Source organism: Anabas testudineus, chromosome 7, assembly GCF_900324465.2.
Source record: "Anabas testudineus chromosome 7, fAnaTes1.2, whole genome shotgun sequence".
In the NCBI taxonomy this organism is placed as follows: domain Eukaryota; kingdom Metazoa; phylum Chordata; class Actinopteri; order Anabantiformes; family Anabantidae; genus Anabas; species Anabas testudineus.
Window position 1 is genome coordinate 22,960,525 of NC_046616.1, and position 12,919 is coordinate 22,973,443.

At 40.4% G+C, this 12,919-nt stretch overlaps 1 protein-coding gene across 2 annotated transcripts; it reads left to right on the forward strand.

Moving 5' to 3' along the window:
- Window positions 1-3,371: 3,371 nt before the first annotated feature.
- hsd17b10 (hydroxysteroid (17-beta) dehydrogenase 10) lies at window positions 3,372-7,602 on the forward strand. Of its 2 annotated transcripts, XM_026366835.1 has the most exons (7): window positions 3,372-3,438; window positions 4,518-4,682; window positions 5,599-5,763; window positions 5,888-6,016; window positions 6,111-6,219; window positions 7,126-7,341; window positions 7,433-7,602. In XM_026366835.1, the coding sequence occupies exons 1-6, from the start codon at window positions 3,415-3,417 to the stop codon at window positions 7,314-7,316; spliced, it is 783 nt and encodes a 260-aa protein (XP_026222620.1). In that variant the 5' UTR covers window positions 3,372-3,414; the 3' UTR covers window positions 7,317-7,341; window positions 7,433-7,602. The 2 variants fall into 2 exon arrangements, with proteins under 2 accessions (XP_026222620.1, XP_026222619.1); XM_026366834.1 differs by having other exon boundaries at window positions 7,126-7,602.
- Window positions 7,603-12,919: the final 5,317 nt, after the last annotated feature.

The following is a 12,919-nucleotide window of genomic DNA, read 5'->3' on the forward strand; positions in this document are numbered from 1 at the left end:
GCTGAAGTCTCGTTCTGGCCGCGCTCCGTTCGCCCTCAAGTCTCGAGATATTTCGACATGCCATCAGTTGCAGCCAGTAGCCACAAACCAACCCGCTCCTCCTGGAAAGATGGCGAGCATGATACTCAGAGACAGTTGAGCAGCGTGAACGCTTCAGGTAACTTAAAGCTCGCTGCTTTGCTTTATCTTTTTTTTTTTTTTTGCTCAAACACACGACGGCTGGTGGGGCCAAGGGAGGACGGGACGCTCCATTGTTAGAGACGCGGGCGACCCTGACAGCAGCGGGTATGTGTGCGTGACTGGGCCGGCGGATGTGACAGCAGCCGGACAGAGAGGTCGAGAACCGCCAATTCCAGCTAGCTGTCAGCTAGCTTGTTAACACCGTAGGCTAGCTGGTTAGCTGATTTCCACGGCAGCGGCTAGATGCTGAAGTAACTACATACAACTGACAGCTGCTAGTGTTCGCCCTCATCTTTATAATACACGTCGCCTTAATGCCAGCAAACCAAAAAGCTAAATGTCTTGAAAGGCTTAGGTGGTTCCCTGGTTAGCCTGTTAGCCTCACCTGATTTCGTATATATCCTGTCAGTAGAAAACGTTACCAAGTTAACAGTTCTTAATGGGTAGTTTGGTAGTGTTGTGCGTTTGTGCAAATGTCCTGCTCTTGATAACGTGTCTTTTTTGATCCCTAGGAAGTCGCTTGGCACTGGACCCTCCTCAAGGACAGGGAGCCTCAGAGAGAAGCAGACGACATCATCTTGTGATGACTGTTCAGCCTTTCATGTTTCCTCACATCTTGTCCTTTCACTCACACAAATGAGCAAGACAACGATCCGTTTGAAGGTATAGAGAGCTTGATGATTTGCACTCCAGAGAAAGTGGGGGGCTGTGGGATGAGGTAGTAGTTTGTATAGTTTTAGGATCACAACAGATCTGGGAGATAACTATACAGTCTACTGTCTTTCTCACGGCAACCAAACCATCATCTACACCAGGAGGTGCTTGTAACGTCCACATAAGTTACCACTGTGACTGAATCATCGGTCGATGTTGGCAACAAACAGTGCTGAAAAATTAAAAGTACAGCACTGGTCAAAGGTTTCAGCCAAAAAAAGTAAAGGATGAATGGTCAAGGTACTTGGCAGGTAGGTTATTCCAGTCTACTAGGAGAACTTGTTACATTTCCTACGTGGATTTAGTCAGGTTCTCTTCATGTTATCCAAGAATGTAGCTGCCATTTCAGAGACTGGGGTTATTTGGAGTTCATCGTTTTGCCCAGAAGATGCTTTGACATGTCAAGTGGAAGAGCAACTCTTAGAGCCAAAGATAGTGAATTTTGATGCTGCAAGTGTTTGGAAGTAAGTTTTCTACATATATTTGGTGTGTTGTTGCCCTGATGTATTTCTGGCTGTTGACAAATTAGACACTGTCAAGTGTCTAATAAGAGAATGAAAATCAAATTGTTAGTATTTGCTCTTTTTCCTTTATAACCAGGGGCAGGTTAGTGTAGTGGTAACATCACTGCCTCCCATGTGGGAGACTGGGGTTCAAATCCCTACCATTGTACTGACTTGTAAGTCCCTTTTGATAAAAGTGTCTGCTAAATGACTAAAATGTAAATGTATGAACAACAACAGATTTTGGCATGCAGCTGTATCTGTACGTTATTGCTTACTAAGATTAATGTCCAGAATCATCGTAGGACGATTGAACACTGAACAGGCAGGTTGTGTTATTATGTTGTATCAGGGCAGATTTAATAGCTGTGCTGTGGTGAGGTAGTAAGTTGTGTTGTTGTGGGGTGTGGGATATTGCAGCCCCTATTTTGGAGATACAACTATACATCTTACTGCCTTCCACAGTGTGGCTGCATGATGTGTTCCAGCTTCTGCAATGTGTTCAGACATGTTTCATCACTTTTCTTGCCTTAGGAATCTGCTGGTAAATGGATAGATTTTCTTTAGAAAGCATGAATTTAATTTATTTTGAAGCTTTTGAGCTGAAACATTTCATAATTCACCATTTAAACATTTTTGTTCTTCAGATGTAAAGAAAAAAAAATGTTGTACCGTCAGTTACAGTCTATTTAGGCAGATCAAATGTTTGGAAATGCTGTATCTTTGTACTATGAAAATAAAGCATATTTAATAAATCTATAACTTTATTTGTCATAATTACATGTCTGAAACAGTCTACCCACACATGATCCTCACGGAAATCAAAGAATTGTGATCTTTAAGAATGAATATGTTGAGTAAAATTTGTACAAGTGTCACATATTATTTATTTTCCTAAACATACATAGAAACAGTTTTCAGGGCTTAGCTGTCAAGACATATGTAAAAGTAACTGTAGTAAAATAATAAAAGATAAAGGTCTGTATTTTTCTTGGAAACTGAACTGGAGCATCAGTTGCCTGAGCTGACCTTCTAGAGCTGCTGTGATTGGGCAATTTTCATGGCTTTTTTTTCTGCTAATAAGCCAATATGAAGCGGAGGCGTTCCCGGATGTTTGTACCGATTGGTCATTTCGCAATCATGGAGGCGGGGCATATAGGCCTGTCCATGCTGTCACCAGAGAGGGAAAAAATAACAGAGCTCTCACACTGATGATATTTTTTTATACCAATCTCATCAAGCATCCCATGAGTTTACAATATCATTCTGCACAAGCAGAATTTTCTGCTAGAAAAAGGAATGTTCTCATCTAATCAGGCAGATTTATTCTCTTATTTATTGCTCTTAACAGATAAAATTATTTCAATGGCCTGATTGAATGTATTTTTCTACGCTGGCGTTAGTTATAAGCGCGTAAATGTGATTCTATTTTATCATCTTTATTTGATTTGATGTTCATTTTCTGCTGTGTATCCAGTTTGTATTGGAAGACGTAATTAGAAATACTACATTAAACACAACTCAAGGTCCACTTACAAACTTGTGTACAAGCTTTCAACCATCATCACAAACACTGTTCAATTTTTGAATTGAGATGTATTTGTTGAAATTGAATCTCATTAGCTGTGATAACTTCCTATACATGTATATATATATTTATTTGCAACTTTTTATGCAATTCACTCATGTAAAATGGATGCCCTTTTAACTAAACGGTAAGTATATTGCCCATACATAGCACATACAGTATTATTATTATTAGTAATAAACTAATCCTTTCTAACTTCATGCAATTCAATCAATAACAATTAAGTATGACAAAGATCAAAGATCAATTCATAAATATTCAACGATTATTATATCCACAACAAGGAGAGCATATATTACACTGTTTACATTCAACAACACAAACTAAACACGTGGGAATAAAAAAAAAAAAACAGATCATGTCAAGTGAGAAACTCTCCAACCCCTGTTAAATACACGATCTTTGATGTGACGTCACGGCCCAGCAAAGATGGCGAACATTCGGTGTGTCAAGGTGAGCGACGAACAAAAAGACCTCCGTCCGAGCCCTGTGTTGCTTCGTTCATCATTCATTTATTGTCGTCTGAGGAAACAAACTGTGCCAGACTTTCACTGGCCTAATTTGTGATAAATGTCGTTTTTTCTCCCGTAGTTAAAGGAGGTTCTGTGTGAAGCTAACATGCTGGGAGCAGCACAGCAGCTTCACTCGTGTCTCACAGCTTGTTCACTGACAGCTTCACTCACACTGGACACTTAAACACACCGTTTGATCGATTTTGTCCTATTATTACATTAGATGTGTTCTTATTTAAACAGTCAGTCCACCTGAGTTACAGAAACGCTGCAGCGTGTCACCCACATGTGTGTGAGTTCTGAGCCAGCAGCGACCTCTTATTGAAATCTTCAGCTTCTCACACTAGAAATGAAAGCAGCTGATTTGTGGTGCTCTTACGTTTAAAACAGGTTTTGACATGTATTAAGCTTAACAAACTTTCAATCCGTTAACTCTGATCTGCTTTGATGCTCCTCTTATTCATGCTACTCTCACACGTTACCAACTAACCTGCTAATCTTTGACTCATTCAGAATTCTGCTATTTCAATTTATTTGATAATCCGATATGAGCTTTAATATGAGAACATGAACCATTGTCAGACAGATTGTGTAAGCTCTTTAGGATCTAGAGGCCAACAGAAACCTTTCAATATCTCAGATTTATAAAGATAAAAGAGTGAAACGACGTATAACAAAAACACAAGAGCAAAGGAGCAAACGTGCTTTTCTTTCTCTTTTGTAGCGTTTTGTGAATTGTGATTGGGTTTGACACTTCTGGACCACTGTACCACACACACACCACATCTCATACACACTGTGGTACTTTCATGGATGGACTTTATCATTCAGAGCAACCAGAGAACATGTGGTGAAAGCAGAAAGTGTTGATATTGGGTGTGAGGTCGGGGTATATGATTTTATTTATTTACTCAGATTGATACAACTGCATTATGAATTAATTCAATGTTTTGATCGTGATCATCTGTTTTTCTCAGTGCCCCTTTTTAAAACCTCTGTATGTGTTTGCTGTTCTTGTAGGGTATGGTGGGACTGGTGACGGGTGGTGCGTCTGGTTTGGGCCGGGCCACTGTGGAGCGTCTGGTGCAGAGTGGAGCGTCCGCTGTGATCCTGGACCTTCCTTCCTCTGATGGACAGGCTCTGGCCTCCAGTCTGGGAGAACGCTGTGCCTTCGCTCCTGCAGACGTGAGTTTCAGAACTCAGCAGACATCAACCAGCTGAAAATGCAATGTGCGTGTATATTCTTGAGGAAATGGCAGGATACAGTTAGTACAGTCAGTACACAACTCTTGCTCTTTTTCTTGAGTGAAACTTTGCTTTTTAACCCAGACAGTTGACCTCTGGTGTTCTCTCTGAACATGTGCTTTCTCAGGTAGATGCTAGTTGCAAGAGTTGTGGTTTTGTAACAGCAGAAGTGAAGCATCTGCTAACAGTAAAACCTGTGTCATGTGAAAGTTCACTCTGTTTTCAGTCCTGGTTTATGTGTGGATGCCTGTGGTTACAGTAAGTGCATTTTCTACGAGTGGAACTGTTCTGAAACCACGACACAAACGTCCCCGGTCTGTGTCGCCACACTCACCCCTCGCCCCTGGCATCCCGCCTCCCGGATATAAGTAGCTCCCCGACGCCCACAAATTAGATACAGAATCTCTGTAATCTTCTTGTCACGTTGCTTTGCTCTCTGTCAGCAGAAGCTCTGGTGAGGTGTGCAGGTTTGCACGGCAAACTAGTATTTCAGGACAACTGAGTTGCATGTGTTCAGTGCAGCAGAACACACTCGATGTGTTTCAATAAAGAAGCCACTATTCATGTAGTTTTAAGTCAGTCCTGCACTTTCTGCATATATTACTGTTTTGTAGGTTGAATTTCAAATGGATAAAATCATCATCTAGAGACGCATTAAATCCAGTACACTGTTGCAGCTACACCTGGAGCTGTAATGTCCTCTGAGCTCAACAGGTGGCGCCCACACATCATTCAGCACGTCACTGCTGAATACACGTGCCCCATGTTGAACATGTTATTTAAGCCAGACCTTTTTTGCATGTGGATTTGGTGCATTTCCACTTGGTTTGATTAAAAAGTCAGTGCTGTTTTCTAGGTGACATCAGAGGCAGACGTCCAATCAGCAGTGTCCCTGGCCAGAGAGAAGTTCGGGAAGTTGGATCTGGCAGTTAACTGTGCCGGCATTGCTGTGGCTGTTAAAACCTACAACGTCAAGAAGGACGTCCCTCACAACCTGGAGGACTTCCAGCGTGTTATCAATGTAAGAACGAGACAAAACAGACCAAGTAGAAAAATCATTCATAGCTCATCAGACAAGAATGTCAGACTTCTCTGTGTGTGTGTGTGTGTGTGTGTGTGTGTGTGTGTGTGTGTGTGTTCTGCAGGTGAACATTGCAGGAACCTTTAATGTGATTCGTCTTGCTGCGGGTGCGATGGGGAAGAATGAGCCTGACGCAGACGGACACAGAGGCTGCATCATCAACACTGCCAGTGTGGCAGCATTCGACGGACAGGTCCTTCAAACTAATCCAAACACATACATTAAGCACAAAGAAACAAAAAGCAAAGAGGACGCTCAGTTTATCAGCTGTCTCTGTTTGTCTCCAGGTCGGCCAAGCAGCCTATTCAGCTTCTAAAGGCGGCATTGTTGGGATGACTCTCCCCATCGCAAGAGACCTGGCACCCATGGGCATCAGGGTCATCACCATAGCACCAGGTTTGTTGAATTACTTACACACACAGTATCTGTCCTATCTCAATAGTAAATGTAAAGCTACAGTCATTACCTTAGCTTCACTTGGCTCTGTCAAAACAAACAAACAACAGAAAACAACACAGCAGCCCCCCCACTGCTCATTAATTCATGTGATGGAACAGTTGGTTTGGTACAGGGAAACACTAGATGTGCTCCATGTCAGTTTGCACACATTTGTACGTGCAACAGTTTTTATCGAGTGCTAGAGAGATTTAAAAAAAAAAAGAAGCAGTTGTAGTTGTAATCTATTTCTTTACAGTAGAAAATGACTCTATATACCATATACAGAGTGCTGTGCTCGTTACTGTATTGAAAGGAAAAGGAACTGTGGTTGTTGTACACGTGCCTGTGACCTGATGACCTGATGTCACTTCGACTCAGTAACAAAGTGTTACTTACACATTGTTGCCTGTGTGAGATGATGATAGTCAGTGAAAGTGAGGCCCAAACACAGACGTCCACGGTCCCAAGCTGCTGGGTAGTAAATAAATGCAATATAAAAACCCAGAAATTCAGGCTGTGAGGTGTTCAGGGACAGTACAGAGTGTAGGTCGTCACTGTTTTGATGGCACTCAGAGCCCAGTGGCTCTGTAGTGTTCCACACTACCACTGACTCCACTGATGATTTAATGAAACCCTGCACCCTAACACCCCTGCTAAATACTTGAATAACTGTGTGCATGACATTTACATGGAGTACGTTCAGACTGCAGTCTTAGTACTTTTGCTTGAGTACTACGCTGATCGTGGACCTGGTTTGGTTCAGTGCTGATGTTCTTTGACTACTAATTGGAATGTGACAATTAGTAGTGTTTCCTTAGTGTCTAAATTAACCTTCAATCAACCAACCTTGTGTTTTTCCTTCAGGTCTCTTCTCCACTCCTCTCCTCGCTGGTCTACCTGAGAAGGTGCGCTCATTTCTCGCCCGCCAGGTGCCCTTCCCGTCACGCCTGGGAGACCCCGCTGAGTTTGCCCACCTGGTGACATCACTGGCTGAGAACCCCATGATTAATGGAGAAGTCATCAGACTAGATGGAGCCATTCGCATGCAGCCATGAGGCAGATGATCTGTGTGTGTGTGTGGTTTCACATTAATAAAAAGTGTTGATTATCAACTGCCTCTAGTTAAGAGATGCATTAATAATGTGAGTGTGAATGTGTGTGTGCGTGTGTGTGTGTAGCTGCCTCATTGTTAGAGAAGCTGTATCTAGTAAATATGAAATTAATCAAACACCATTTTATCACATGTGAGACTGGGTAAAGTGAGACTGTACATGACAGAGAGAGAACACTGAATGATTTGTAAACAAGTCCAATTACAATAAACCTCAGTTTCTTATGTTACATTTGTTTTGTTTCTCCACAGCCAATAGAATTTGGCCAATTTTGTTTTGTCTCTTAATTCCAAAACGTCTCCTGTAGCATACTAGCAGTACGGAAAAAAAAGAGAAATCTGGTTTAGTGAGGTTTGTAATTTAAATTTTCATACATCATGCTGCAGATGTTTCCTGCTCTGTTCAATGAAATACTACATTTAGACTCAATTCTGTTAATGAGGGATGAGTGAACAGATCGTGAGGCCGGCAGGTGGTTGTTTGCAGGAAACGCCTAAGTTGTTCTGTTGAGGGGTTCATAGCTCTACCAGCTGAACTGAACGCTGCCAAGGAAAATATTACAATTTATTTATTAACAAAGCAAACCACATAAGTACACTGCTCAAAAAAATAAAGGGAACACTTAAACAACACAATGTAACCAAGTCAATCACACTTCTGTGTAATCAAACTGCTCACTTAGGAAGCCACACTGATTGACAATCAGTTTCACATGCTGTTGTGCAAATGAAAAGGACAACAGGTGGAAATTATAGGCAATTAGCAAGACACCCCCAATAAAGGAGTGGTTCTGCAGGTAGTGACCAGAGACCACTTCTCAGTTCCTAAGCTTTCTGGCTGATGTTTTGGTCACTTTTGAATGCTAGTGGTGCTTTAACTCTAGTGGTAGCATGAGACGGAGTCTACAACCCACACAAGTGGCTCAGGTAGTGCAGCTCATCCAGGATGGCACATCAATGCGAGCTGTGGCAAGAAGGTTTGCTGTGTCTGTCAGCGTAGTGTCCAGAGTCTGGAGACGCTATGGAGAAGGTTCGGCTGCCTGCAACATCCTCCAGCATGACCGGTTTGGCAGTGGGTCAGTAATAGTGTGGGGTAGCATTTCTTTGGAGGGCCGCACAGCCCTCCATGTGCTCGTCAGAGGTAGCCTGACTGCCATTAGGTAGCAAGATGAGATCCTCAGACCTCTTGTGAGACCATATGCCGGTGCAGTTGGCCTTGGGTTCCTCCTAATGCAAGACAATGCTAGACCTCATGTGGCTGGAGTGTGTCAGCAGTTCCTGCAAGACAAAGGCATTGATGCCATGGACCCTACCTACTAACCCTAACCCTAACCCGTTCCCCAGACCTGAATCCAATTGAGCACATCTGGGACATCATGTCTCGCTCCATCCACCAACAGCACGTTGTATCACAGACTGTCCAGGAACTGTTGGATGCTTTAGTCGAGGTCTGGGAGGAGATCCCTTAGAAGACCACCGCCACCTCATCAGGAACATGCCCAGGCGTTGTAGGGAGGTCATACAGGCACGTGGAGGCCACAAACACTACCGAGTGACATTTTGACTTGTTTTAAGGACATTACATCAAAGTTGGATCAGCCTGTGTGAGTGTTTTCCACTTCAATTTTGAGTGTGACTCCAAATCCAGACTTCCATGGATTAATAAATTTAATTTCCATTGATAATTTTTGTGTGATTTTTGTTGTCAGGACATTCAACTATGAAAACAAAGTATTTAATAACAATTTTTAATTCAGTCAGATCTAGGTTGTGTTATTTTAGTGTTCCCTTTATTTTTTTTTGAGCAGTGTATTACTTTTTAATGAGTTTGACAGAAAAGCTGAAAAATACTGCAAATAATAATAATGTATACTTTATTGATCCCCTTGGGGAAATTCGGTTATACTTCAAACATACATCATTATATTCATATGTTAGGTTGTATATTTGTATACTTGAGACAAACGCAGACTCCGCACAGAAGACCCCCTTCCGGCCTTCCAATATTCACTAGGGACCTTCTAGTACGACTAATCACTCCAACAGAGCGACTGTGTTATTGGCCGCTGCACATCTATTGCCATTGACCCTGCATCAGTCACAGTATCCCCCCTGCAACATACAAGTACACAGAAAAGTTGAAATATATGTATTTGTCCTAAACTAAATCTTTTGTATGTATTGACATATATTCAAGACAAATATAAGTACACGAAGATTAAGTTCAAGCTCTGTAATATCCAATATGCAATCTGCATTATCAGAGATTGACATTATAACTACACAAACATATTTTTAGAGTATTATTCAAATACTTTCTTAAATCTTACAAAACCACACTCCCATAAAAAATAAAATGCCTCTTATCTTCCATTACATAGTTCACACTTTTCTTACAGTCCTGTTCATCATTGGCGTGTTAGTCCTGTTTCTACAGCCAAAACCATCCAGGAAGAAACATAACCGATTGTTTAGTCCTCAAATCCCTCTGCAAATGTTCCAGCATAAGTGTGGCAGCAGCACAACACTACAGGTCCATGCACCTTATCAGAGAGTTCAAAACGACACTGTGGGTGTCCTCTCTGAAAGCACGAAACACCTTTTATGTCTACAGCAGCATATAGAAGTAAAGATTCCTGAGATATCCTGCTTCAGCTAAAACACAGATAATACAGCTGTGTAATGGATTATGTTGAATACATTTTGTGCATGCTGGGATTTGCCTCATTTCCTTTGCTAGTACAAAGTAAAAATACTTAAATGTGTCGGCCTTTGAACATTCTAGTTGGGATGGTGTCTAAGAGACGTGTTGATGGTTTATTTAAACTAATTGTAGGACTGGGGTCTTATAAAAGAGTCTTGAACTATTGTACATGAGGACCCACCAGAGTCATCTGCAGGGAGAATCTAAGGATTTTCTTCTCTAATACTATGCTTTTATTTGTAAACAAATGAAATAAATCCCTCCTGCTAATAGCTATTTTCCTATTTAAATGATGGATAATATGCAATTCTGGCGTGTTTAATAATATGTTGATAACTAAGGTGCATTCAGTGCTTAACAATATGTTGTTTCCACATCTAAAATGACAGTATACTGAGTTCTAAATCATAACCCTATAGACTTTTTACTCAGGCATTAAACATGTTTAAGCATAGCTTATTGAGCATTTTGTCAAATTTACTCTGGTGCTTCTTAATTCTCAGTTGATGTTCACTTCCTGATAAAGCCACTAGGAGTTTTGATACCACGCTATTGTCAAACCTTTGGTATCGATTCATTCACTTTGTCACAGCAGCTCCTATTTTTATGTGTGATATGTTTTGTTTTTTTCCTTGTCAAAGGCTGTTTGTACATTGTACACAGTCTTTCAAAAGAAAAAGAATTATTGACTTTAAGCAGAAAACATTTAATTCCTTTAGCTGGCTATAATGAAAGGAACTGAGATTTTGATATTTCTTCTGCAGTATTTAGTCAAAACTCTGGAACTGAAAGCCTGAAGGGGGATTATACCAAATGTAGATTCAATATTACAACGTTACTGAAATGAGGTTTGATATAATTGAAGTATTATGACTCAACTTCTATCTGTTTTTGAGAAATACAAATCAAAGAAATCAAAGACAAATCAAGAGAGAGAATACATTTCTTGTCAAAAAAAACAGAAAACAAAACAAAACAAATCAGTCAAGTGCTAGCAGTTGATAACAAAGACCAGAGAACTGGTGGTGGACTACAGGAGGAACAAAACAGATATTCAGCCACTGTTTATCGGTGGAGATCGTGGCTGCTTTCAAGTTCCTGGGTGTCACCATTGAGCAGGACCTGACCTGGGGTGCCAACACCACTGCTCCGGTGAAGAAGGTCATCGGCTGCCCTCTCCCATCTCTGGAAGAGCTGTACAGCTCCCGCTGCCTAAAAAAAGCACAGAACATTCTGCAGGACCCATCACACCCTGAACATTCTCTGTTTGAACTGCTGCCTTCAGGCAGAAGATACAGGGCAATTAAAAAAAAAGCAGGTTAAAAAACTGTTCCCCAAGAGCCATTGTTGCCTTAAACGCTGCTAAAAAAGGTTTAATTTATTAAGGGGACCGTACAATAGCTGGAGTATGTATGTGTAACCTACTGATGTTTTACATTTTTCTTATTTAGCAGTTTTTAGTTTTTATTTATTTATGACAATTTTATTCAACCGAAATGATTGCACTCTAATGTCGTTGTACAACGTACAATGACAATAAAGTTATTCTGATTCTGAAAAACATACACACACTGGCACATTTACCACTTTGGGGCCCTTAGCTGAACATAGGAATGGTGCCCTCTGCATCCATGGATCTTCTCCTTTTGCAATTTTTATTGATCTAACAAAGCGAGGAACTTTTCTCCATTCCTCATTTGCATGTTACTGTAACTGTATCCATTTAAAAATCTCATTCAATTTAACTTATCGGTTTATTCAATAAAAATATTACAAATAATACATTTGTTGGATTCAATTTATTAACATGGGTTACAGTGACTGCACTTCATGTTTGCGCTTACACCAAAGCTGCCAACTTTTCAGAAAAGCTTGTAGTGAGATGTTGAAAATAACGGCACTGCACATGTCCAGTCACTAACCCACTAACCATGCAGCTGCCTGTATGGTTCAGGCTCTGAAATATTTTAGTGTTTTAGCACAGCTCTGTCATGATTTACAAAGTTATAATTTCTCTGTATTTCATTTCAAACTGTCAGAAAAGTGAGAACTCTACTATGTGTTTATTATTGAGGTCTCAGTGGGTGGTGGAGTCACAGTGGAGTGCTCTACAAGATGTATTATGTAGATGTGTTTCTAACATTTTGCCCTTTAATTAATTTTATATACTGTAGTGTCACCAAAACAATTTAAATGCCTCGTAATATAACCCACCCACTATGACATCAAAAATAAACATATAATAGAATTTGCACCTTTCTGACAAGTTCAACTTGAAAATGGAGAATATATAACCTCACAAAAGTAGAATTGATGGCAGAGCTGCTGTATTAGATTGTACAGGTATACATAATAAAGTAGCCACTGGGTGTATTTACACACAGGACAGAGAGAAATCAGAAAGACATTTCTCATATGGCAAAATTCAGATACATTAGAAGTGAAATGTATTGTTAATCCCTCAGTTTATTCACTTAAAGACACATCACATTGCATAATGAGGCATTAGGAGGTGGATTATTCTTTTTCATTGATGTATTTAAGAAACTTACAGTTAAAAACAATGGAGATTAGTACACACTGCCACATTATTACACTGAGAGAAAAAGAAATCAATTATTATTTAAAAAAAGAAGTAAGACCATGTATTACAAGCGCTGACTAATTAAAATGGAGGCTTTACATTTTTTGTTATTCTTTGTATGTGTTTGTGGGTAAGTGTTTTGTGGTTCAGTTATTAGGATGTGGGATATTGTTCATGTTGAGAAATGAGAATTTTATATCAGATTTCCTTTTTGTTTAATCTTCGGACTTAAATATCGACCTTTATTGTCGGATTTGAC